General features: G+C 52.3%; 1 protein-coding gene across 2 annotated transcripts in view; it reads right to left on the bottom strand.

Moving 5' to 3' along the window:
• The window catches only part of GALNT16 (polypeptide N-acetylgalactosaminyltransferase 16), a 94,961-nt gene that overhangs the window by 13,466 nt on the left and 54,930 nt on the right, over nucleotides 1-26,565 (bottom strand). For both annotated transcript variants that reach the window (XM_047736240.1, XM_047736241.1), the window contains exons 3-12: nucleotides 20,763-20,920; nucleotides 17,235-17,333; nucleotides 16,341-16,408; nucleotides 15,696-15,761; nucleotides 13,224-13,345; nucleotides 10,076-10,163; nucleotides 8,305-8,389; nucleotides 7,901-8,004; nucleotides 2,664-2,790; nucleotides 1,067-1,159 (exon numbers count right to left, since the gene is read on the bottom strand). In XM_047736240.1, coding sequence (XP_047592196.1) covers nucleotides 1,067-1,159; nucleotides 2,664-2,790; nucleotides 7,901-8,004; nucleotides 8,305-8,389; nucleotides 10,076-10,163; nucleotides 13,224-13,345; nucleotides 15,696-15,761; nucleotides 16,341-16,408; nucleotides 17,235-17,333; nucleotides 20,763-20,920 — 1,010 coding nt within the window. The remainder of the gene's footprint in view (nucleotides 1-1,066; nucleotides 1,160-2,663; nucleotides 2,791-7,900; nucleotides 8,005-8,304; nucleotides 8,390-10,075; nucleotides 10,164-13,223; nucleotides 13,346-15,695; nucleotides 15,762-16,340; nucleotides 16,409-17,234; nucleotides 17,334-20,762; nucleotides 20,921-26,565) is intronic.

Here is a 26,565-nt window from a genome sequence, read left to right as displayed (position 1 = left end):
CATTCCAATTTCAGCAGAAAGGGTCCAACAAGAAAAGCACGCTTTAAAGGTCTTTCAGGAATTTTGGCAAATGAGATCCCTCTGAGGTGCCCCTGGATGCCACAGTTTCCTCTCCCCAGTGTCCTCAGCTATCCTGATGGGAATGGCCACTGACAGATGACCCTCACCGCCTCTCTGAGCCTCAGTTTCTCCACCGGTAAACATGACCACCTCTCCCAGAAGGTTTTCAGAGAATCAAATGAATTAAGACAGGATAAGAGCCTAGCACAGGGTCGATCTTCAGTAAAGGTTAGTTCACCACGGAAAGAAATAGTGATGTAATTTTTTAAAGGGATATAGCTAAGAATAAACAGAGTGCAGAAGATTCGGAGACAATCACTAATGTTCTGATCACAACCTTTAGAAATAAATGTATCTCACACTGTGATCGAGTATTCCCATATGCGTATATAGCTACACACACACACACAGAGACACACACACACACATCTAACTGAAAGACATTTCACCAAACAATACTTAGCCTTAACTGCAATCAACTGTTCTTTTCTATTCTGTTCTGGTCCAATCTATCATGTTCTCTACGATTTTTTTCTTAATGTCAGTCACGACCCATGAAATTGATTTCATAACCAATCTACATTTTGAAAATGCTTAACTAGACTGTCGTCATATGAGCCCAGGACAGGAAAACAGGCTAACAAGATCACAAGCGTGTTTTGAACGGCGGCCAGACCCCAAGTGTTTTCTGCAGACGGCCTGGCCCTGACTACTCCCACAGATGTCCTTTCTCCTGCGGGCGGCTGGTGAATGGGAGCTCGTCTTCCGCAGAGTACCTCCTCTAGCTGTTGTTTCTCCCCATGTGGCTGCATGGTCCTCAAGGGCCCGGTCCTGCCCCACATTGCCTCTCCTACCAGAGCCCCCCACTCCCAAGAGCCCAGCGGAGAAGGGCTCGGTTACCAAGGAGACTGTGAGCACTTCCCTGGCGTCCACACCATTTTGTGTTTTGTTCTGGTTGTGCTAACGTGGGTGGAGGGAGGCAAACGGGGCTGGTGGAGGGGCCCACCTGCCAAAGGCCTTCCCGATGGCCGAGGGCCGGGCCTCGTAGTAATATTGCTTGTACTCGTCCATCCACACCTCCGCGGTGCGCTTAGTGTTCCTAAAAGGGGAGGAAGGAACAAAACAAAGTCACCAGGGAGGTGACAGAGTGAGGACCGCGACTCGCTCTGTGCCGTGCAGGGTGACACAAAGTAATAGTGATTGGAGTGGGAGAGATGAGTCGGGTTTGTGAACCTCCATCAGCGCATGTCCGCATACCCTTTACAGTCCCCTGGAGGACTCTGTTCTGCCGAAATGCCTGCCTGTGGGCGCAAGGAACGCGTACCAAATACTTGTTTGATAAAACATGGGTGACGACCTGAATGCCCATCCGTAGGAGAACAACGGTTTTTATATGACGCTGCTAGGGGATGGAGGGCACGCCCCGGGTAGCAGGTATGGACACAGAAGGACGCCTGTCATTCAGGGTGGAGTGGCAGAAAAGCAGACCGCCGACAGGACACACAGCGTGACCCCGTTTATAGAAAAACACAAAGTTATGGTGTGTGTGTGTGTGTGTGTGTGCGCGCGCTTCTCTTTCCGTGAACTGCATATATGCAAAGGAGTTAAAAGGCCTGAAATGATAGATCAGAAACCTAGTCACAGAAGTTACTTTTGGAGAGACAAGTGGGATAGGAGTCAGATCGGGTAAAAGGAACTTTTGCTTTTTCCTCTCTATATGATAGAAGAGTAAGAACACATATATGTACAGATATGGATGTGTTGTATATTCTGGTACAGCTTGCATTTTTTAGTGAACATGGATTACTTTTATAATTATAGAAACAAAAAATGGGGTTGGGGGAAGCAAATCAAAATAATAAAGCATCTAGTTAGCTAGACCGGGGAGCCACTGCGGCAACCAAGGAAGCGCAGGCCTGACAAGCACAAGAACTGTCCTCCCAGGGGGTCCTCGGGACCCTCTTCCCCTGCCATCCCCACCGGGAACTCGGAGGATGGCTGGACTCTAGGGCCAAGCGCACCCTGTGGCTGGGAACATGGATGGGGAGACGCTGACCAGGTCAGGTTCAGGACATGACACCCATGACCAGAACCTGGGGCCTGGTGAGTGGAGGGTGGCCCCCGGTCAGGTGTTGGGCCAGTTCTCCAAGAAGCTCATGGACAAAAAGGGTCAAGACAAGGGAGGCTGGGGCGCCTGGGTGGCTCAGTGGGTTAAAGCCTCTGCTTTCAGCTCGGGTCATGGTCTCAGGGTCCTGGGATCGAGCCCCACATTGGACTCTCTGCTCAGCAGGGAGCCTGTTTCCCCCTCTCTCTCTGCCTGCCTCTCTGCCTACTTATGAACTCTCTCTCTGTGTCAAATAAATAAATAAAATCTTAAAAAAAAAAAAAAAAGACAAGGGAGGCCTGGTGGCAACACTGTCAGTTTCATCCTTCCACCCCTCAGGGTACCTGGAATCCCAAAATTGGAAGGAACAAATGGGGAAACTGAGGCCCAGAATGGGGGAGGGGCAGCTGCCTAAAGCTGCAGGAAAGACCAACAGGGGGGGGGTCTCGGACCGAGGTGGCCTGGCTCCTAGCCTGGCACTTTTTGCACTGTCACCTACCTGATGTAGGTGAGGGCATTGCCCTCAGGGAAGTTGTAGGGGTGTCGTTTCCTGAAGACGTGGCCCACCCGGCTGCAGGGCACGATTTCCAAGCTCCCACCGCACATCCACACCCTGAAGGAGAGCTCTGCAGGAGACAGCAGCCGTCAGGAGGGAAGAGCCCCTGGCAAGTCCCCATGGAGCAAAAGTGGGAAGGAGCTAGCCTCCCGGGTGTCTGCTTGGAGGTACAGGTGGGGTTCAGGGTTTCTGGGCCCATCTACATGGGATGTGCCCACCCTTGCACACGTTCCTGACTGCTCAGTCCATGAATGTGCACACCCCCACCCCCCACAACACACATCCCTGTCCACACACCCCACCCCCCATATCTCATCCCACACACACCTTCTCCATATACACCACGTCCACACTCCCTTCATATACAACCCACCCCACACCCCCCTGCACACACACCCTCTCCACACATCCCACCCCACACACCACACACACACACGTACACATCCTGCCCCACACACACCACACATAGCCACCCCCCTCTATATACACACCCTCCACTGCTGACGGCCATACACCCTGCCCGCATCTGAGCCCTGGAAGAGCAGCGGGGAAAGCCCTGCAGCAGCACCAAGACCATGAGGAGAAGAAAAACCGAATCAACGGCAGCATCATTTCCAGCCTCTGCCTGGAAAGTCCCATCCAGACATTGCTAAGGAAGAACACATTTGCTCATCAGTCTGCTCTGGGCATTCACAAGGCTGAAACACCAGCCACCAACCAGGCCAAAGGCCACTCCGGCTGGTGTCTTCCTGGCTCCAGACCTCCCTCTTGGCCCAGGGGGTCTCCATTTACAGGCACCCACTGGTCCCCTTGAGACACGCTTCCTTGTGATAGTGGTGGGAATGCTGAATGAGCTTGTGCAGGACTTCGAGGGACTGTGGTCCCCATTAGGGCTGGGAGATGCAAGTGGCCATTCTGCCTCCTAGAGGAGGCTGTCACAAACTGCCCACCCTGCTGTCACTTCTGGCAAGGGCCCACCTGGGCAGCTGGCTGCACCTCCTATAATCTCTTCCGTTTATCCCTTCTTATGAACCCTACAGCTGGACAGACACCTCTGACATTAAAACACTCATTCCTATCCCAGAAAATACACAACCTTGTTTTGTGTTTGTTTTGTTTTTAATTAAAAAAAAAAAAGAGGGGCGCCTGGGTGGCTCAGTGGGTTAAGCCTCTGCCTTGAGCTCGGGTCATGATCTCAGGGTCCAGGGATTGAGCCCCCCATCAGGCTCTCTGCTCAGCAGGAAGCCTGCTTTCCCTTCCTCTCTGCCTGCTTCTCTGCCTACTTGTGATCTCTCTCTGTCAAATAAATAAATAAAATCTTTAAAAAACCCCAAAAAAACGAAAGAAAGACCATTTACTCATGACTTCTAGCCTTGGTCCCTTTTCCCTCCCCTCAGCTGGCAGTACAGACACTCGTTGTCCCTGGACAGGCCGGGGGGTTCTCACCTGGTGCAACTTGTCAGGGCCCACTGCCTACCCCTCAGCTAACACCCGTCTCTGTCCAGCCTGTGGGCAGAAGAAGCTTCCAGATGTGGGCCAGGGGCCAGGGCTGGACATGTGGTATAGCAAGGATGGTCATGTTGATGGGGTTCCCTAGGGCAGCCTGTAGACTGCCAGGCTTGTGTTCCTTCTCCTGGGAAGAGCTCTGGAGCTGGGTCAGCAAGTGAAATTTAGAACTAGGGATGACCTCGGGGACAGAAGAGCTGCATTCTGGTTCCATTCCTACCAGACTAACTTGGTTATGCTAATAAGTCACTTCATCCTGCCAGCCTGCACTGTCCATGCTGTTATTGTCACCACCCACAACACGTCACCATCACTCATTTACTGAGCCCTTACTATGTGCCATGCTCTAGAACCCAGGTCTAATTCTCACAGCAAGCATGCGAAGCTGCTATTATCACCCTGGTGTTTTGTTTGTTTTAATTTCTTAAAAATTTACTTATTCTTTTTAAGGAGGCTCCATGTCTAGCATGGGGCTCGAACTCATGACCCTGAAATTGAGAGTCCCATGCTCTGTGAACTGAGTCATGGGAAGCTCAAACATGCTAACCTCTCCAAGACCACCCAAATACCCTGTTGCAGAATTACAATGTCAAGTTCACATTTTGTCCAGCAAGCTGCACTGTTCGAATCAGATCCCTTAGTTCATTCAGCAAAATTTTACTGGGCACCTGTTAATTATGTGTCATACACTGTTCTAGAATCCTTACACATTCGTGGGTAGGCGACAAGAAGTCACTAAAATAAGGGACAAAAATGCAAGTAGACAAGAAAACGAGTGAAATGCGGTCTATCCGATGATACTAAGAGCAATGGAGATGGATGAAGCAGGAAGGGCTGAAGAGAGCCCCCAGGGCGGGGGTGGGCTACAGTTTTAATCTGATTGGCAAGTTCTCCATCCAAAGGGGACATCTGACCTAAGACCTGAAGGAGGTGAGGAAGCAAGTCATGTCGCTTTTATGGGAGAAGGATTTCAGGCAGAAGGACCAGCAAGGGCAAAGCTGTGGAGGCTGGAGTAGGCGGCAAGTTCCAGGGCTGCTAGGAGGCCTGGCGGAGGCAGCTCGGGGTGGAGTGAGGCCAGGTGAGAGAGGCAGGAGATGTGGGCAGAGCTGGTGGAGTGCTGTGGGGGAAGGGCAGATGGCATGAAGACTGCGGGCTTTGCTCTCAGAGATGGCACGGAGTCCCTGCAGGGTCTTGAGCTGAGGACCGACATGATCAGACTACCTTTTAAAAGGCCCTCTAACGGGAATCCCAAGGTTTTCACGTTTGCCACCTCCACTTGCCTCTGGGGCTCTCTGAGGGGACACAGGAAGGAGTCTCAGTTTGGGCATCTTCCTTCCTTCAACAAAAGAAGGAAATGAAAGGCCCAAACCTACCAGCAGCAGAGCCCTCCTGACTCAAAACTGCTCCCAGCAGCTGAACGTGTGAGCACCAAGGCTAGCCTAAAAATTTCTCTGAATTTCTTCTAAGAAAGAAAAACCTTCCCAGAACCACTCTGTGGTTCACCTTTCAAGTTCCCCAACCACTGAGCCCTTGCCTCAGGCCAAATCTGAAGTTAGCCATTTGATCATTTACTTGTTCCTCTGTCAATCACCAGCTGTAAAAAAAAAAAAAAAGAAGAAAGAAAGAGAAAAGACTCCTGGATGCAGGAGAGACCATTAGTTTCCCAGTCCTTGGTGTCTGTCCAGGAAACTCGCTTTGCCGAAGCTCCCTTCAGGCTGAGACTGAGGGCACATGGGAGGTCACTTGGGCCCAGAACATGTGGAAGGAGGTCAGAAGGGAAGGGTCAGTGCACCCCGGTTCCCAGAATTTACTTCTCCAAATGCCTGTATGCATATAGTTTCCAAGAATAAGTTACAGGGACGCCTGGGTGGCTCAGTTGGTTAAGCAGCTGCCTTTGGCTCGGGTCATGATCCCGGCGTCCTGGGATGGAGTCCCACATCGGGCTCCTTGCTTGGCGGGGAGCCTGCTTCTCCCTCTGCCTCTGCCTGCCACTCTGTCTGCCTGTGCTCACTCTCGCTTCTCTCTCTATGACAAATAAATAAATAAAATCTTTAAAAAAAAAAAAAAAAGAATAAGTTACAAAGTGGAGAACATTTCATGCCTCTTTCCACTCCAGTTGGTTGTGAGTTAAGATCAGACCTATGATAAACCCCACTGCTGGGGCGCCTGGGCGGCTCAGCCGGTGAAGGGGTTAAGCATCTGCTTCGGCCTGGGTCATGGGATTGAGCTCTGTGTTGGGCTCCCTGCTCAGTGGGGAGCCTGCTTCTCCCTGCTTCTCCCTCTGCTCCCCACTTGTGCTCTCTCCCTATCTGTCACTATCCCTGTCTCTCTCAAATAAATAAATAAAATCTTAATTAAAAAACAACAACAACAACAAAAGCCCCGTGGCTCATCTGTGTCCTGATCAAGGAGATCGTAGAAGGAGCTGCTCCTCGCCTCTCAGAAACACAGAATTTGCTCTGATCACCCTTCACAACACTGAAGTTGGGGGCACTATGCACACCCGTCTGATGTGGAGCTTCCTGACTGAAATCTGGAAGGCAGCATTCACCTCAGTTTTCCCACCTGTCAAACGGGTGAGATACCACTGGCCGTATTTATGTCGCAAGAAACCTGGTGAGGATGAACAAGGAAACAGAGGGCTCTGCGAAGAACAGGAGACCCCTGGGTCACTCCCCATCCTTCACCCCACTCCTTGTCGAGCGGGCTGCACCACTGGCTTCCTTCCTGTGGGCTGGCAGCGTCAGTCAGAGCCCGGACAGGGGAGAGGGAGGGTGGGTGTTTATCTCCCCCGACACCCTCTGCCTGGGCTATGGGCTGGCTGCAGGTGCCCCAAGACCACAGCTCCTGTCAGGGGGCGCTCCCTCCCCATCTTCCAGACTGAGGGATGGCCACACCTCACAGCAGTCATCAGCCCAGCCCAGGGCCACACTGTCCCAGAGTTTCCCTATGTCTCACCCACACTGTGTGGACAGTCTCTTTATAAACCCCCTTATAGTACCCAAGTTGGCTGATCTGTTTGTATCAGGCCTTTATCTAACAGAACCTTGCCAGTGACACTGGGAGCTCTCTGGGCTCTTCCCTTTTCTGCTGGAGCTAGAGGGCTCCCCTGGCCCCGGAAGTAATGATGATGGCCGCCAGCAGCGTGCCTTGTGTTTTAACCTATCTCCCAGTTGGCACTCATACCAACCTCTTGAGGAAACCGAGGCTTCGGGAGGCTTTAATTTGCCCAGGGCCAGAGAGCTTGCAGGTGGGAGGGCCAGGATTTGCACTCAGGCCATCTGGCCCCATCCTTACATTTAACCACCAAACTCGGCTGCACTCCGCACTCCCCACTCCCACTGGCTTTTCTGGAAGAAAAATTAGCTGTGGGTTTAAGCTGCAGCCCCGGTTACAGTCTTTCTGTTCTTCCACACACGTCTAGCTGTGGGACCACAGGCTCCCCCTGACCATCTCAATATTTACGAGCTGTGTGGCTCTGGACCACTGCACCAATTACTTAACCTATCTGTGCCTCAGTTTCTTTATCAGTAAAATGGAGATATAATACATACCTCGAGGAGCTGTGAGATTAAACAAATGAATACATGTGTAGAACAGGGCCTTATGCATAGAATGTGTTCGAGCATGGTTATCTATTATTGTTGTCACTGTTAGTGTTATTTCCAACTTACCAAAATTCTCTCCCCCCCAGATATCCATCTGGGCATCATACTTTCCCAAGTGGTTAAACCAGGACTTGTCGATCACAAAGATTCCTCCAGCTATAACAGGAGTCCTGGGAGCAAGGAGAGGAAAGAAGCAACACATGAACTGGAGAGGCTGGGAGCCCTTCTAGATGGCCCCAGAACACCAGGTCATTTGCCCTACAATCCCCCACTTGCAGAGTCACAGGGGCAGGACATCCAGCAGCTCCCTGGCCTCTGTCCTCTCTGTCCCTGGGCCCAGAACTGAGTCAGCACTTAGACAGTGTGCCCTCAGGAGCACCAGCAACTGAAATGCGGCCCCCCCTGCAGATTCCCATGCCCCTGGCCCAGGGAAGGAAGGGGTCTCTGCAGAGCCCACAAGCAGCACTGACCTGATGGGCTTGGTGGGGTCGGTCCGGGCAATCTTCTGCTCAAGAGGGATCTGCTCCCACTTGAAATGCAGGCTCCAGTCAAATCCTAATGGACAGAGAGGGGTGAGGACAGAGCTCAGGGCAGAGCTGCTGTCCCTTCATTCCACCAGCCCTTGGTCTCCCCTGATCAGAGCCCAGCTCACAGAGGACCCTGGGCAATTCATGCAATCATTCCTTCACTCAGAGGGAGACGGGTCCCTGACCTCATTGATTTACTGGGTAGGACAAAGGCTACAAAAAGAAATCAATAAAGGAATAATCTGCCACAGGTGAAAAGTGCTGAAAAGAAAAGAGAGGTACCCTATTTTAGTATGCTAAATGCTATTTTATGCTATTTTATTTTATGCTATTTTATTTATTTTATTTTATGCTATTTTAGTAAGGGTAGTCAGGAAACGCTCTCTAAAGAGATCACTTTTGACCTGAAAGTCTGATCCATGCAGGTATCTGGGGAAATGGAATTCCAGGCAGGGGAAACAGCAAGTGCAAAGGCCCTGAGGTAATTTCCCAAAGGAGAAACGCCTGGCTCACTTCAGAACCCCACTCAACTCTAAGATCTAAGTAACAGCTGTTTCCATTTTTTGGAAGTCTGGGCCCCAAATAGGAAAACCACTCTGCCCACTAGCTCCTAGCAACAGATTGTCTAGTGCAGCCTGTCCAATAGAACTTTCTGCAATGATGGAAATGTTCTATATCTTCACTGACTGTCCAATATGGTAGGCACTACCCACATGGGGTTATTGAGCACTTGAAATGTGGCTAGTGCAACTCAGGAAGTGAATTTGAATTTTATTTAATTGTAATTAATTTAAATTTAAATAGCCAAATATGGCTCTTATAGCAGCATGGCTATAAAGTCTAGACCAGAGCTGTCCAAAAGAATGCAAATGATGCAAGCCAGAAATGCAAACTACATATGTAATTGAAATTTTTTAAGGACACCTGGGTGGCTCAGGTTGCTTTTAGCTCAGGTCATGATCCCAGGGTCCTGGGATCGAGTCCCGCATTGTGCTCCCTGCTCAGTGGGAAGCCTGCTTCTCCCTCCCTCTGCCTGCCACTCCCCCTGCTTGTCTTTCTCTCTGTGTCTGTCAAATAAATAAAATAAAATCTTAAAAAATTTTTTTCTAGCAGCCATATCAAAAAGAAAGAACGTATGAAATTAATTTGAACAATATATTTTAATGTAATATATCCAAAAATGTTATCATTCAACATGTAATCAATATAAAAAAACTACTCATGAGATTTTTTACATTCTTTTGTAATAAGACTTTGAAACCTAGTGTGTATTTACACTTACAGCACATCTCAATGCAGACCAGTCACATTTTAAGAGCTCAATAGCCAAATGTAGCTAATAGCTCTTCTATTCGACAGCCTGGGTCCAGACCACCTCCAGGTGTATGTATTGGGAATTCACACAAGACACTGTCCTAGCATGTCCTTCTGCCAGGACTGTAGGCATGGTCCCTGGGCTGGCAGCATTTGGAAAGGATGTGTCAGTGTTTGGGAGGGGAAGACCCAAGACTAGCCTGGTTCTGTCACTTATGGTTCCAGAGGGCTTTGTCCCCAATCCCAGAGCTTTCCACCATCCCTTTCCATTTTCTCGAGGTAAGGGGGTGGTGTGAGACGCTCTGGCACAGCTGGGTAGAAGAGCACCAAACCAAAGCTTTAGATCGCCCCCACCTGCCCCTTTCAAGCCTACAGCCCCTCCTCTGGGAGATGGACCCACCTCCACGAAGATCTGCAGATGCAGCAAGGTAGGCAAAGTTATCCAGACTGATGACATCAATGATGGGGCTCACCACACGGGTGTGGTCCTAGGGGAGGAATGAGAGATGGTGTGAGGCCAGGGACTCTGTGAAGAAAGGCCCAGCTGCCTGCTCTGAGAAGTTCTCTCCCACCATGGGGCACTCAGCCCTTCCCGCAGGACTGGGCAGGATCTTGGGAGCTGTCCTGCAGCCCCACAGCCAGGCTCCTGGAAGGACCCACTGGGGTCCCATGGGCTCTCCCAGCCTCTTCCTCTCACATCATGCTGAGCCCTGCTGGGATCTCACCTCCTCAGGGAAGCCCTGCTGGATTGCTGCAGTCTGAGGATTTCTTCCTCTTTTAAACTGCTCTCACAATTACAGACCAGACAATTCCTGGGGCACTGAATCCTATGCTGCCTGAGGTGGCTCTTCTGGTGCTGGTCTGAACTGCTGTTTTATTCATCATTTGTACATGTTTCGGTTGAGTCTTCCCAACTGGACCACCAGCAGCTTGACGGCAGGGACTCTGTGGTCCCTGTGCAACCTGGCTGTCATTCTCTCAAGCCACATCTGCTTCAAGGTCAGATTCACCACTCCCTTCATCCTCCTAGACACAAATCCACCTCAGGCATTGGGGGGTAATGTCAATTTTATTAAAGATTTGGGATGTGGGGTAGTGGTGTTGGGGGCTTATGACATACACCCCATGCAAAACTATCAACCACCATCAGCCCTCTCTTCCCTCTCCCTCCACAAAGGGACCCGGCCTAGAGGCCCATCTCTCCCCAGACTGTGCTGACCTTCGTAATCCTCTTATCTGCAACATGGAGACCACCCAGCTCTGCCCCTCAGTTCACACACACCCTGTCTCAGAACCACAAAAGGCTGGGAGGAGGCGGAGCAGGGAGACCACCCATGGTTTCTCATAGAGCTCTGTGCGGGCCTTGCCTCTGCCTTTTCATAGACTTTTTTGTTCCAAGGTGTAATTCACATTTTTAATAGCAAGTTCACTAGCTGTAATTGACATGTGATGAAATTCACCAATATAATGTGTATAAATTCGGTGGCTTACAATATAGTCACAAGATTGTGCACCCATCACACCTAATTCCAGAACATTTTCATCAACCCAACAAGAAACCCTGTACCTGTTGGAGGTCACCTCCCACTATCCTCTCTCCCTCCAGCCCCTGACAACCACCCATCACCTTTTTTTCTTTTTTTTTTTTTTAAAGATTTTATTTATTTATTTGACAGAAATCACAAGTAGGCAGAGAGGCAGGCAGAGAGAGAGGAGGAAGCAGGCTCCCTGCTGAGCAGAAAGCCCGATGCGGGGCTCGAACCCAGGACCTGGGATCATGACCCGAGCCGAAGGCAGTGGCTTAACCCACTGAGCCACCCAGGCGCCCCCACCCATCACCTTTCTATTTCTATGGCTTTGTTTCATTCTGGACATCTCACCTCAGTGGAATCATAGAACACATGGCCTTTTGTGACCATCTTCTTTCACTCAGGGAAGTGTTTTCATCCACATTGTAGCACGTATCACTATTTCATTCCTTTTTATGGCTGAGTAGTAGTCGTGTGGTTATATCCGTACACATTTGAGCTGTTTCCACATTTTTGGCTCTTCTGAGAGATAGTGCCCTGAACACTCCAGGGTAAGTTTTTGCGTGTGGAGGGTATATTTCCATTTCTCTTGGGGGTGTACCCCACAGTGGAAGGGGCATCAGGTAACTCGGTGTTTAAACTTTTTTTTTTTAAGATTTTATTTATTTGACAGATAGAGATCACACGTAGACAGAGAGGCAGGCAGAGAGAGGAGGAAGCAGGCTCCCCGCTGAGCAGAGAGCCCGATGTGGGGCTCGATCCCAGGACCCTGGGATCATGACCTGAGCCGAAGGCAGAGGCTTTAACCCACTGAGCCACCCAGGTGCCCCTCAGTGTTTAAACTTATGATGAGGGGCGCCTGGGTGGCTCAGTGAGTTAAGCCTCTGCCTTTGGCTCAGATCATGATCCCAGGGTCCTGGGATGGAGCCCCGCATCGGGCTCTCTGCTCAGCGGGGAGCCTGCTTCCCCCTCTCTCTGTGTGTGCCTCTCTACCCACTTGTGATCTCTGTCAAATAAATAAATTTTAAAAAAATCTTTAGGGGCGCCTGGGTGGCTCAGTGGGTTAAGCCGCTGCCTTCGGTTCAGGTCATGATCCCAGGTCCTGGGTTCGAGCCCCGCATCGGGCTTTCTGCTCAGCAGGGAGCCTGCTTCCTCCTCTCTCTCTGCCTGCCTCTCTGCCTACTTGTGATTTCTCTCTGTCAAATAAATAAATAAAATCTTAAAAAAAAAAAATCTTTAAACTTTTGATGAACTGCCGGGCTGTTTTCTAGTGTGGCTGCCTCAGATTACGTTCTCACTAGTAATGAGTGAAAGGGCTCCCACTTCTTCACATCCTCGACAGCCCTCGTTACTGTCCATCCTTTGGTCACAGCCATCCTATAGGTCTCAAGTGGTATCTGACTGTGGTTTTGACTTGTGTTTCTCTCAAAGCTTAACAATGTTGAGCATCTTTTCCTGTGCTTGTTGGCCATTTGTGCATTTGCCTTGAAGAAATGTCCATTCAAATCCTTTGCCCATTTTTGAGTTTGGTTGTCTTTTTATGGTTGACCTGTGATCACCTCATCCTTCCCTCCACCTGTCTTACCCTCCTCCCCCTTCTAGTGAACTGCTGGCACGTGCTAGGAGGCCCCTGTTCTCATCTCTTCTTGACAACACCATCCCCCCATTTTCCTCCTTCTCAAACTTTCCAGCCTTGACCCCAAGCTGTCCCCTGCCCCAGCATAGGACCCATCTCCTCCAGGAGGAATACCAGCCCAACATTCCTAGTTGGAGCTTTACAGCTCACCCAAGTTCATGTCCACATGAGTTCTCCCAACAACCCAGTGAGACAAATATTACAATTACCCCCATTTTCAGAGGAGAAAGCTCACTAAAATGACATCACTCTGGAGGAAGCAGAACATTTAGGCTTCTACTCTGCCTATCTATCAAGTCAATGACTGTTTACATGCCCTCATGCCAAGAACATGGTGGGCATGTCCCAAGGGGCAGATCTCCCCGAGGGACAGAGGGACTTACCTCCTTGACCCGCTGCAGCATGGGCTGCAGCCACTCAGTGTTCACTTCGCAGTGGCTGTCCAGAAAGGTGAGCACGGCAGCTGTGGCCACATCTGCCCCACGAACTCGGGACCGGATCAGCCCTGCCATGGGAGTGGACAGGGGTTGGTATGGGGACAGGGCCAATTTGTCTCCCCACCATCCCTCAAAAGGCTCAGGGCTCTGCACCCATCAGGGGCCAAGGCTTCCTCTGAGTTACTGCGATTGAGCTTTACTTTGTATTTGACTATTTCCTCCATCCCTCTCTTTTCTTGCATCCACTCATCAACTGTCATTACTCCAGGCTCATTCTCTGAGTGCCCTTCATTGTGCCAGACCCTGTTCTGGGCTCTGGGGACACACTGGTAAACAGTCAGGCATTAGTGAATGGAAAGTGCAACAGAGGGTATTTTGGTACCCAAAGAAAACCAGAAACCAAAACCCTTTCCTCCCTGCCCCGCCCCCCACCAGGGGATCTCCAGGCCATCCCCTTCAGCCGCATTATCACGTGTGACCCGGTGAGAATCTTCTAGACTAAGGCAGGCTGGAGTCAGTGTGTCAGCCCCTTCACGTACCTTAAGAATGTTCTTTAACTTCTCTGAGCTTGGGTTTTCTTAGCTAAAAGACTCAGGGAAAAAATAACCCCCACCTGCTGGGGAGAGTGCCCCATGTCTAGAAGGCCTCTGCGGGCTAGATTCCGATCTGTCTCAGCCCCCACCCCAAACAATCTTGCTGATGGCTCACCGACTGTCAAAGAATGGCCTCACTTCTGGCAGCTCCCCGGTCAGGGCTGGGGACTCGACTGCCGGGAAGAGAGGAGGCCTAGCTGGTGCTAAGAGAGCAACTGCTGGTGCCCCGTGAGCCGTGGAGATGGAGGGGACTCGCTCTAAGAGCTCAGAATACAGTTGCTTCCTGGAGAGAGTTCCCTGGCCATGCCTCTGCCCTGTACTCGGCCTCCATCCATCTGACTATCCATCCATCTGTGCAAAAATCCATCTGTCCCATCCTTGCACTCCATCAGGCTAGCAAATACTTAAGGTTTGCACCTGTGTTGGGCAAACCCCTGGAAACACTATATTCCTGGGCCTAAAGGTACCTACAACCCAGTGCTTGAGAGAAATTACTCTCTGGCTTCTTCCATGCCACTGAGAAGGTCTCCTTGGTCTGACTGGTCTGTCTCAATTATGCCCCTTGCATCTCTCTCTCTTACTCTCCCCTCCCCCACTCTCAAACCTGCAGTGGTTCCCTACTACCTGCCTTATCAAGTCTAAATGCCTGTCTCTGGCTTCCAAGGTCTTCTGCCATCTACCCTCACCTCACCATTTCCCCTGCTGACCAGACCCAGATTCTCCCAGGGAAGAAGGAAGAGAGGGAGGTTAAGTGTAGCCTCCCGCCTCCAGGTTGGAATTCTGGCTCCTCTACTCATCACCCTGGGCAGATCATCCTGGGCAGAACCTCTTGAGGTCTCACTTCCCTTCTGTGCAAAAGGGAACAATGGACTGTTAGGAGGAGGGACTGTGAGGATTTAGGCAGAGTGGATGCCTCCTATGGGCGAGCACTCGGGAGGAGGGCTGTTAGTATTACAGGGGCACCTGGGCCTGACCAGAGCTCGTGCCTGCAGAGCCCTCAAGCCTGGACTGCCCTGCCTTGCTCCCTTCACCTGTTCTACCAGCCATCACCCAGTCGAGGCCCTCTCCCCTATCACGCCCCGCTCCTGGGGTCTCTGATCTACTGCACATAATCACGACCAACCTGTCCCTGAGGTGGGTCCTGACTCCTTGGCCTTATGATGTGTTCTCCAAGGGCAGGGGCCATGTTTTGTAGTTCTCTTGTGTCTCCTAGAGCACCACATACAACACTAGGCCATGTGGCTGATGCCCCAAAACACCCCTAGATGGGAAGTGAGGCTACATATGCTTTATAATGCCCTCTGGGGACACCTGGGGGCCTCAGCGTCTGCTTTCCGCTCAGGTCATGATCCCAGGGTCCTGAGATTGAGCTGCACATCGGGCTCCCTGCTCAGTAGGAAATCTGCTTCTCCCTCTCCCTCCACCCCTGCCCCTGCTTACGCACTCTCCCACTCTCTCTGTCAAATAAATAAATAAGATCTTAAAAAAAAAATAATGCCCTTTGGTTTTCTCAAAGCATTTCCATATAGTTTACCTCATTTAATCCTTACAACAGCCATGCAAACAGAAAGGGTCTATTATTAACTCCACTTCTCAGAAGAGACAACCCAGGCAGCCAGAAGTACAGCAACTTGCCCACAGTCATGCCGTGGCCGGGGCTGACCCGGGCTAGCAGAAGGGTCTTTCCACAGTCCTTGGTCCTGGCCACAAGGAATGCAGAAGGAGCATGCTGGCTTAGTGGGACATGGTGCCAAAAGGGAATGGGGAGGTGCAGAGGTGTAGACCGAAATGGGTCTGCAGTGGCACCCAGGGTCCAAGAACTCACCTTCCCGCCGATCATTGCGCAGGCACTTGACCTTGGGGATCCTGGTCAGGAGCAGACAGTCTTCAGCTGAAGGTGAAGAGAAGGAAGCAAGCTCATTCAGATATGGACGTCAGACCACAAGAGGTTTGGTCGCCCCTGGAACTGCCCAGAAGGTGTCTCACAGTAGGTCCAGGGAAAGGGCTGAAGATGGGGAGGTACGCAGGGGCATGGTCATCTCTATGGCCAAAGGATTGACCTGTGCCCCACTCCCAGGCCAGACTGAGGACTCCTTATGGCATTGCCCCCAGGGGGCAGCAGAGAGCACCAGCAGGTCAGCAGGGAGCCCAGCCAACACCCCCACCCCCACCCCGCAGCCACACTGAAGGGACAAGCCTCAGCATAAGGCATTTGTAATAACAAAGGATGCTGCTGATTTTGCTTCTGTCTTTAAAAAATGTCATTTCACTAGTGGCAAAACAACCCCACTCTTTCCCCTTCCGTGGCACCTGGGAACAGAGTCAGAGAAGGCACCTAGAAAAGACTAAAGATCCCGGGTAGGGGGCAGAGGTCCGCCTGTGATATCCAGCCCGGCCCTGAGAGGGCTGGGCTCCATACTCTGGGCAAATGAGTGTGGAAGGCTGCACATAACAGGAGGTAGAAGCTTACGATCTGAACTGAAGTCATCCACTAAGATGATCTCCTGGATCAGGCTGGCTGGAGTTCGGTTCAGGACGCTGGAGTGATGGGGACAGAGGAGCCTGGATTTAGGGTTCACCTTCCACTTACCTCTCCCTGCCCCAGGGCTCCCCCATCACCCAGCTCAGGGACCGGCACACTAGCCACGAGCCAAACTCCCAGGCCCTGGTGAGAGGCTGAGGAGGGGTGTGCCCCTCGGGCTCTTCTGAGGACCTGCTGACCCTGGGATGGGCCAGATGGTTTGTGGGAACGGCCCCAGTCGAGTCGCCAGGACAGGACCTGTAGCTGCTTAATAAGCCCTGGCTAGGGTGGGGAGGGGGAGGGGTTGGCAGCCCCTAGCTGGGCCTGGGACTGCCCGCCTGCTTTCCTTCCCATCATCCTTCCTCTTCCTCTTCCTCTACTCACTGGGAAAGGAAACCCAAACTTCTTCAATCCCTGGGACAATCCAAATCCTATTCTCATTAAAGACATGGGGTAAGCAGGAGTTAAACTTGACCACAGGGCCAAGTTAAGGAGGACAGAGACCTCCCTCTGAATCCATTGACTGGCACCTCCCAGGCTGACATCCATCCTCCTGAGGCCTTCTGTGCCCATCCCTGACTCCCGTGCCTCCCGACCCTTGAGTATCTGCCTTTGTCCTGCAGACCTGACCTTGTCCTTGCGCATTCTAATAATCCCAGCCGGATTTCTGGGGCCTCCCTGACCCTGATTCACCAGCTCCAGCTTCTCAGAAGGACAGGACTCCCACACCCTCTGGCCCGGCGCCCTGTCTCCATGTCCCCGTCTCCCTGGCCCACTCCCTGCAGGGGCTTGGCAGAGCTTCCTGAGGCCTCACGAAATGAGGGTCCCGGAGATGGGGCTTACCTCTTCACGGTGCGCAGGAGGGTAGAGCGGGCCTCATTGTGGAATGTGATGATGACGCTGGTGGCCGGCAGGTCCGCAGAGTAGGTTACAGACGGGCAACTGAGAATGGAGCATAGGGGTCAGAGGGCACCGTGAGGGCCTCCTCAGGGCAGGCTTGAGGCTTCTCTCTGTCAAGCCTGCTGCCCCCCAGGAATACCTCTATGGGACAGAGAAGGCAAGCCTGAAGCCAGGCTGTGAGGCTGCCCTTCCCCGCCCACGTTCCCCCCACTCAGCCCATCCAGCCTGGAGTCCTTGGAGGGAAGCCACAGGCCGAGGCAGCTTCGCAGGCCTGGTCATCTTTACCAAAGACCTCGCAGCCCCTGTCAATGAGCTGTTTAGAAGGGCCCTGACCATCATGACTGTGTGGGCACCGCTCCAGGCCTGGGGACGCAGCCCTGGGCCAGCAGCTGGATCTCCCTGCCTGCCAGAGAGAGACAAAATGGGGGAGACGGGGGCGGGGGTGGGGGGACAGCCTCTGCTTTGTGTCTGGCATCCTGTAGCTTCTTTCTCTTCTCCTGGCTCACGACATTTGGAGGATCTGGAGAGGAATCGCCCCTCTCCTATCCTCCCGTGACTCCATCCCTCTCACTGCCCAGCAGGGACAGCTGGCTGGTGACCCGGGCCAGGGGCGCAGCCTCACTGCTCCAGGGGCCCGGACTCCTGGAGCACACAGAAGCCTCGAGAAGACCCTGAACAGTGCCTGCCAACCCGCTGCCTCCCCCAGCGGCTCTGTGCTCCTCTTCTCCGTCTCACACCACATTTTTAGCCATTGGCTTCCCCCTCCTCAGGAAATGGAATTAAAACAATCCATCCCTGCCAGCCTCCATCCCTGTCGCTTCCGCGGGTGCTTTTATGCGTGTTCCTGAGGCCGGCGGGAAGGCAGCTGGTTTTCATGACAATCTTCTTTATGACAATTGCTCTCCAACTGCTCCAGCAGGGACGGTGTTTTCATTCTGGCATTCACGCCCCGACAGCAGCTTACAGCTGAATTCCCAGGCCCATCTCCTGCCCGGCAGAGCAGACTGGGTCAGTAAGGCAGGAGTCCCACCAGCCGGGGACCCCCATGGGAGTCCTGAGAGGCTTTTAAAAATGTTCTCCCTGATAGGGGGTGGAGGGAGTAGGGATGGGTGGAGGGGTAGGGAAATTCACCTCTGCCCCCTGAGAAGCCAGGCTTCCCAAGTGCATCCTCCCAGAGGCATGTAGACTGCGGGGGGGGGGGGGGGGGTGCTGCTGAGATGGGGAGTGCTGGGAGAAGCAGCCACCTCCGGCCTTCCGGGCCCCCCAACACTGACCTCTAGGGACAGTGACTATGAACCCCAACCATCTGGTGCCCAGGAAGGAGAGAATCTGGATAGTGATGCCCATTCTTCACCTGAAGGGGGCCAACCTACCCGTATCCCATCTGGAGAGTTGAGTTGACGTCCTCCCTACCGGCCTCCTCCAACTCTCTCCACTCTACATTTCTCTGGGATTTACAACTGTGATGACGGGAATTTATCCTGGTCCTGGGAGCCAAGAGCCTCCGAAGAGGTTTGCCCCAGGCCTGTGTTTCAAGTTTGGGGCTGGTGGGGTTTTTTCTTTGTGATGCAAGAAGGTCTGTCTTGCCTGGTCTCTCTGTTCCCCTTGAGGGGGCTCCCTAGACTGACGCTGGACTAGGAACTAGCCTGACAATTTAGAGACCAGCAGAAGCTGCAGTCTGGAGGGAGAAGAGCAAGGCTCACCCCCAGCACATGAGAGCCCGCACCTCTGTCTGCTGCTCCACCTACATACCCATGCGCGGGCGTGCGCACCCCCAACCTACCCCATCCACCTCAGGCTTCTGGGACGGCTGGCAGCCACACGGAAGCAGGAAGGGAGACTGGCCTCAACACCCCTGCTTTGGATTTGAAGAGTCTCATTTTAAAACCCGTGTCACCCCAAGAGGAATTCCTTCTTTAAGTTCTTCAGTGAACACCTGAGAAGGTATGAGGGGGGCTTGGTGGGAGGGAGGGCAGAGGTGATCCAAGCTAACCCTGTATCAGTTCAGAGATTTGGGTCCGTAGAATCTCCAGGCCTTGGGGTCAAGGTTTGCCATGGCCAGGGTTGCCAGGAAAAGTCCTTAAGTAGGGCTGTGTGGACATAGTCTTGTAGGCCCCACAGTGCAGGTGGACTCTGCACCAGGACTGACAGAGAAAAGAACTGAGATCTGAGCTGGCCATTGGACCTGGGCGGGGGATGCTTTCTGACTGGCAGAATTATTGTCGTACTTGGTAGCATGAGTTTCTGGAGGCTGGCAGTGCTGAGTGTCAGGACAGTTAGGACAGTCTGGGGCTCCCCCAACTCCATGTCCATCTCACCCTGAAGGCTGCCCAGTCCACTGGATTTCAAGCTCCCTTCCAAGGTGCTAGAAGCATGTCCCCTTCTGCACCCTTATCTCTCACACCACTTTTGTGCTGCAGAGTACCCGCTTCAGAAGGAAAATCAATCTTGACCTGCATCATCCCCACCTACCCTTAGACCAGGACCAGCCTGGTGCTAGGTACACAGCTGAGTCCAACACAGCCCTTGTTGGTCACTCAATACTGCAGGCACGTGGCTGAGTCTGCTTCAACAACCCTGTGTGCACAGAGCATAGAGGAAGCCTCCAAACCAGCCTGGGTTGGCAAGGAACCTTCCCCAGAGGAGAGAAGAATTATGAAAATGCAAGGGGGGGTGGGGATTTGGGCAGGGGAAACTGTGTGCATAGATGAGGGGAGGGAGAGGAAGGTAGAGGACTGTGGGAGCATCAAGTCCTAGGTGAAAAGGAGCAGTGGCTCAGGCCAGGAGAGGTGGCTTGCGCTTCAGGGTAAGGACCTCAGACTGTTCCCAGGTAGGAAGAGGGCACTGGAGATGGTGACTATAATCTAGATAGGACACATCACAGGCCTGAACCAAGGAAGGGGCATGGATGGCTTGCCCAAAGTCAGTCACTCACACCAAGTGGAGTCAGAGTGGGGATCATCATGGAAGGTGTCCTTGGTCCTGCTTTGGGGCCTCTCCCACCTACCACACTGGGAGAACCAAGAGCAAGGCTGGGAAGTGTTTCTGGGAACTGCTGAGGAAATGGGGGCCACGGGGCAAGAAGAGGAGAAGGACAGGGATTCTGATGCCCAGAATCCCTTGCACAGTGTGGGCAGGGTCGGTGGCCCCTCTTCACCTCAGGCACCATCAGTAGGCCCACCCACCAGCTCCGACCTCCCTGTAGTCCCGTGGCAGCTCACGCTCCCTGGGACTCCAGACTGAGGTGCTGAGGGGCCTCACCGGCACCCGCCGAGTCCCCTTGGCCATCTCAGGCCCTCCGGAGGTCAATGAAACAGAGGAGGCAAGAGAATAACTGAGGGTGAGGGTTTGAGGGTCTTGACAACCAGACAGAGCCTGAGGAAATCTTTCTCATTTCCTCAGTCCATGTGAGGAACAGAATTGAGCTGACAGGTGCCAGCCCTTCCCTCCAGGGCACAAGAGAGGCTGTACCTGTAATGGCGGGTGTCCCGGATGGCTCGGTCGGGGCTCAGCTTGTCACTCTCCAGCTGGTTGAAGGCATGTTGCCTGTAAGGGTCCTCTCCGGGCTTCAGCTGCTTGGCTGCCAGGTACGCCTTCTCATCGAAGCCTCTGGAAGGTGTTCCTGTCACCTAAGACAAAGGTCAGCATCAGAGGAGTGACAGGCAGGAGGATAAAGCAGCCACTGTGTGGGGCCAGCAGCGTTACCTCATTTGTACCTTATCCCAACTCTGTGAGCAGGAGATAGTTATTTCCACCCCCCCTTGTACAGATAGGGAAACTGAGGCTCAAGAAGTTAAAAACAGGGGCGCCTGGGTGACTCAGTGAGTTAAAGCCTCTGCCTTCGGCTCAGGTCATGATCCCAGGGTCCTGGGATCGAGTCCCACATTGAGCTCTCTGCTCGGCAGGGAGCCTGCTTCCTCCTCTCTCTCTCTCTCTCTCTCTGCCTATTTGTGATCTCTGTCTGTTAAATAAATAAATAAAATCTTTAAAAAAAAAAAGAAGTTAAAAACAGTACCCCCACGTGTACAGGGAGCATATGGAAATTCTCTGTATTTCCTGTTCTGTTTTATGCCCCTAAAACTGCTCTAAAAACATTAAGTCTATTTTTTTTTTAAAGCCCAAGGTCAGAGCTAATAAGTCACAAGTTCTGGATTCATACCGGTTGTTCCGACCCTGAAAGTCAGTCTCTTGACCAGTGGTCTTTGTTGGATTTGGAGAAGGTGACCCCCAATATGAAGTGTCCTGAGGGGACCACCAGCCAAGCTGCTGGTTGCCAAGCAACATACAGCATCCTAGGGATGAACTTGGGCCTGACACCAGACTGGGCATGCAGTGCGACACCAAGAGTTTAGACGAGCTGCTGTGTTTAGAGTTTAGAATTTAGAGTTTAGAGTTTAGAGTTTAGAATTTAGAGTTTAGAGTTTAGAGTTTAGAGAGCTACCTGTGAGGACATGCAGGCCCCTTGTGGCTCGTGCTAGAGCTGTGAGAACACAAATGTGGTCAGTGATGCCTCTTCTCGGGGATGGTACTTGCTGCTGACCTCGCCCCATGTCAGAGCGGCTGGCCCCCCGCTGCTAAGTGCCAGGGAGTGAGGGATGACACTGGCCATGGCCCAGCCCCTCTCCTCTTAGCCACACCCCACTCTGTGCTCCCAAAGTCCCCCCATGAAAGACCCTGAGGAAGGACACATTTGAGATGAATGGAGAGACAGATGGATCTTGACATCTCATTATTTGAATCAAACTGCTGGCTAGATGTTCCCCCAGAGTGCCTCGAAACAGCATCAACGGTGAGCACATCATGACCGCAAACCTTCCACCTGCCCAGCAGCCCAAGCTGGACCTATGGGCCCCCAGAGACAGTGGAAAGGTGGGTGAGGACTGTTCAGACCCAGAACTCTGCATGAGGACCCCATCACAGGGCTTGCCCTAGAGTGATGGTCCCTGGAAGGCAGCCAGACCTGGGGAAAGGAGACCGAGGTGCTGGGTGATGCTGGTGGACATCCACAGCAGCCCAGGGCCTCCATGAAAGCCTAGCCCCGGACCTCACCAGACCAGAATGCAGAAGGCTCCAGGGAGCGAGTAGCTCCTTCAAGGATGCCAGTCTATCGAGTTCTGGCCTCCAAGGGCACCCTGTGCTAGGAGCCAGCCCCTGAGCTCCTCAGGTCGGAGCTGGTGAGAGGGCTTTCCTTGCGTCCACCAGGCCCAGCCCCTTGCTAGACACAGGTGCTCAGGATAGTGATCACCTCTGTGGCGGCCTCGCTCTGACTGATACTTGGAGTTGGTGCCGTGCCAAGGGCTGAACAGACGTGGCAAAACCCCGTGGGCTGGAAATCCATTTCAGGAAAGACGGAAGGAAGGAAGGAAGGAGGGAGGGAGAAGGAGAGGAAGTCTGTTTTTACCTGACCCCTGGATTGCTAGAAGGACCCAAGCTGTCCAACTTTGAGAGTGAGCATGAGAGGTCCTCTGGGTCCTTCCCACCTAGGAGAAGGATGGATGCTAACTCTGCCCCCGCAATTCCTCCCAGCCCAGGTCAGAGAAATGGAAAGCAGCCTTCAGTTGATGTCTGAGGTAAAATAAAAGAAAAACTGCAGAAGCTCCCAAACAGAGAATATGCCACTGAATTATCCTGCGAGGCAACTGTGGGAAATAACTGTGCTTGCTTATGTAGGACTTCTGGCCACACTGCGGGCTCAGGAAACCTCTGAGTCCTCATCCCACACTCACCCATCACCCAAGAAACATGGATTGAGAGCTGTGCATCTACCAGGCCTTGGGACACCCCTCGGCAAGTTCCAAGGCCTATCTGATCATTCATTCGTTTAAATATGCTTGAATTCAGGGCGCCTGGGTGGCTCAGTGGGTTAAGCGTCTGCCTTTGGCTCAGGTCATGATCTCAGGGTCCTGGGATCGAGCCCTGCATCAGGCTCTCTCCTCAGCAGGGAGCCTGCTTCTCCCTCTCTCTCCACCTGCCTCTCTGCCTACTTGTGATCTCTGTCAAATAAGTAAATAAAATCTTAAAAAAAAAAAAAAGAATGCTTGAATTCATTCCCACCCCAGCCTGCTGCCTTCCTGAGCCTCAAGGCCTCAGGCGAAGCTTCCTCAGGGTGGTAGAGAATATTGTGGAAGACAGAGGGCTGGGCCAAGGTGCACCAGAGAAGTTCCCTCCGGAGCCTCCAGACTGTGCTAGACATCCTCAAAGACGCTGTTCAGAAGCATCTTCTGCTCCCTTCTGCAGACCCATAGCCTGGGTGACGCTCCAATGGTCCTCCAAGGTCAGACACTTCACCTATGAGCCACCTTCTTCACGTGTGAAGAAGGGTGCTGGGGAGACACAGTCCCTTCCCCCTCCCAGAGGTCTTAGCCTTGCTTTCACATTGACCCACATCTCTGGGGCCCACAGCCAGCCCCGAGTCAGCCAAGTACAGGGGACACAGAGGAAAGACTGTAACTTCCTGTCTCCCTGGAGCCTCCCTGGCCTCTCCCTGAACAGACCCAGAGCTCTTCTACCTGTTCACACACCTACACTGCAGCTCATTTCCTCCCAGCTCTTGAACGCTCCTTCCCCTTTGGCCCTGTTCTTTGATCTTGAGACTTTCAGGACTTTGACTCTCCCCTGGGTTCTGCAAACTCAACATCTCAAAACGAATTCGGCACTGAAGACCAAGGCTGCTGCTTCTCCTGCATTGCCTGTTGCAGAGGTGGGCAGTCCCAGACTCCTGGTCCTCCCAGGAACACACGCAGGGGTCGCCTGTGACATCCTCCCTGATGCTCCATAGCCGGACCGAGACCACTGCCTTGCATATCCACAGTGGTGTCCTATGGGCTCACCACTGGTGCTGAGTCAACAAATATTTCCTCCAAGTCTAGTGTGTGCAGACACCGTGCAAGAGGCTGGGAAGATGGAAATAAACAAAAGCACTACAGACCCCAGAAATCTGGGAACCTAGATCACCCCTCACAGCTCCCCCGTCCCATGCTGGACATGGCCATGCAAGATCAGGAAGAAACCCTCACCCTCAACCTCAGATCATGTGTAGCTGGAGAGTGGCCATGGAAGCCGGTCCCACCCGAACTCTAGCTGGAACAGGAGTCCAGAGATGGGGCACGTGCCACAGACTGGGGACCAGGGAATGTTATTCCCCTTCTCCCCAGTTTTCCCACTCATACTGCTTACTAAGCACGCTGGCTAGGGGTCAATGCATCTTTTGGCTCTAGGCTGCGGGACCATGAGGAGCTATATAGGGATCAGCCTGGGAGACCCAAGATCCTGGGCTTGGAGCCAGGTGGAGTTACTCTATGGGACTTGTCCTGCTTCCCTTTCTGGAGGGGATGAGGGCGCTTGGAGCTGCTTGTGGAATTCACAGATATCTGTGCTCTTCTGCTCTTTCTTGTTTACTAGATGGTAAAAAAGAGCTCCCAGTACCCAGCATATAGTAGGTACTGAAAGGATGTTTGCAGAATAAAGGAATGAATGAGAGAATGAATGAATACCTAAATAAATAATGTCCCTGCTCTCAACTTACCTATAATCAACAGGGGAGAAAACCACAGTGAACAAAAAGGAATCCTCTGACAGGTCACATGATCTTCAGGGGCTTCCCCTCTCCCTCTCCCTCTGCACAGGCCCCAGCAGAGCTCATGGTGGCCCAGGACACTATGAGCAAGGGCCCAGTTCCCTCAGGGGCTCGGGTTCTGGTGTTGTTCCCTCCCTGGCTCTGGTCTGGCCACACCAGCCTCCTTATGCTCCTTGAGCCTGCTGGCCCCCTTCCCCTCAACCCTTCTGTTCCTTCTCCTTTCTGGAAGGCTCTTCCAGATGTCTGCACAGCTCCCTCCTTCACCCCACTGCAAGGCTCTGCTCAAACCTCCCTTCTACTGTGAGCCTTCCCTAACCGCCCCCCTACCTGTAACACTATGACCCCAGCCCCACATTCCTTATCCTACTGCCTTGTTCTCAATTTCCTTCTAGCACTTACTGTCATCTGATGTTCTAGGTATATTTTGCTTAGTTATTTTATCTTTCTGACTGCTTCTCCCCACAAGAATATGAGAGTCGCCAGGGCAGGGATCATCTGTTTTATTTAATGCTGGATCCCAAAACCTGGAACAGTGCCTGTTGGTAGAATTCAAAATCAATGGTTAATGAATATGTGAACAATGAACGGTCATGACCCTACTCGTCCCTTCCCCTCCCTTGCATGTGCACTTGGCTAACACATTCCTTGGAATGGATGTGGACCAAGTTGGTGGCAGGGTAGTTTCTGCTTGCCTTGGGGATCTCCTTCCCACTCATGTCTCCTGGCAGGACTGTTAATCACTGTCCTCCTGTCCCATCTGGACCACCACAACCACGGTGGGCACAAGGCCCAGGCTAGGCTGATCTCTTACAGAGTCTGGTGAAGCAATCGTCATTTGACTCAACCTGGGCCAATCGGAATCCACGCTGAGACTGAGCTATAAGATGAGCTCATTTTGTCATCACTGCTAAACATGGAAGGCAAGTCCTCTTACATATTACATAGAGAAATTTTGTCTGGAGAATGAAGCCAAGAAGAAACAATCAGAGCCAAGAGACAGAAAGAAAGAGCTATAGTGCTTTACTTGGGGTTCCCTGGGGCTATTATATCTGATACCAGCTCATCTTGGGGTTTTGTGGGGTTTTTTGTATATGTTTATATCTATCTGCCTATCTACCTTCCTACCTACCTGTCTACCTGCTACCTCTCTGTTCCATCTTTTTTTTTTTTTTTTGCTTAAGCTAGTTTGAGTTGACTATCTTCTCTAATAACCAAAAATAGAGATGTCAGTCCTTCAGTCATTGCAATGAATAGAAAACCATTCTCCAAAAGTAAGAAACAAGGGCACCTGCATGGCTCAGTCGATTAAGAATCTGCCTTCCGGAACGCCTGGGTGGCTCAGTTGGTTAAGCAGCTGCCTTCGGCTCAGGTCATGATCCCAGCGTCCTGGGATCGAGTCCCGCATCGGGCTCCTTGCTTGGCGGGGAGCCTGCTTCTCCCTCTGCTTCTGCCTGCCATTCTGTCTGCCTGTGCTCGCTCGCTCTCCTCTCTCTCTGACAAATAAATAAAATCTTAAAAAAAAAAAAAAAAAGAATCTGCCTTCCGCTCAGGTCATGATCCCAGGGTCCTGGGGTTGAGCTCTAATTTGGCCTCCCCGCTCAGTGGGGAGTCTGCTTCTCCCTCTCCCTCTCCTGCTCTCCCTGCTTGTGCTCTCAACCAAGCACATACACACTCTCTCTCTCTTAAATAAATAAATAA

This window comes from Lutra lutra, chromosome 7, assembly GCF_902655055.1.
Source record: "Lutra lutra chromosome 7, mLutLut1.2, whole genome shotgun sequence".
NCBI classification, from domain to species: Eukaryota; Metazoa; Chordata; class Mammalia; order Carnivora; family Mustelidae; genus Lutra; species Lutra lutra.
The sequence above is the reverse complement of the archived record's forward strand: the minus strand, read 5'-3'. Positions and strand labels throughout refer to the sequence as shown.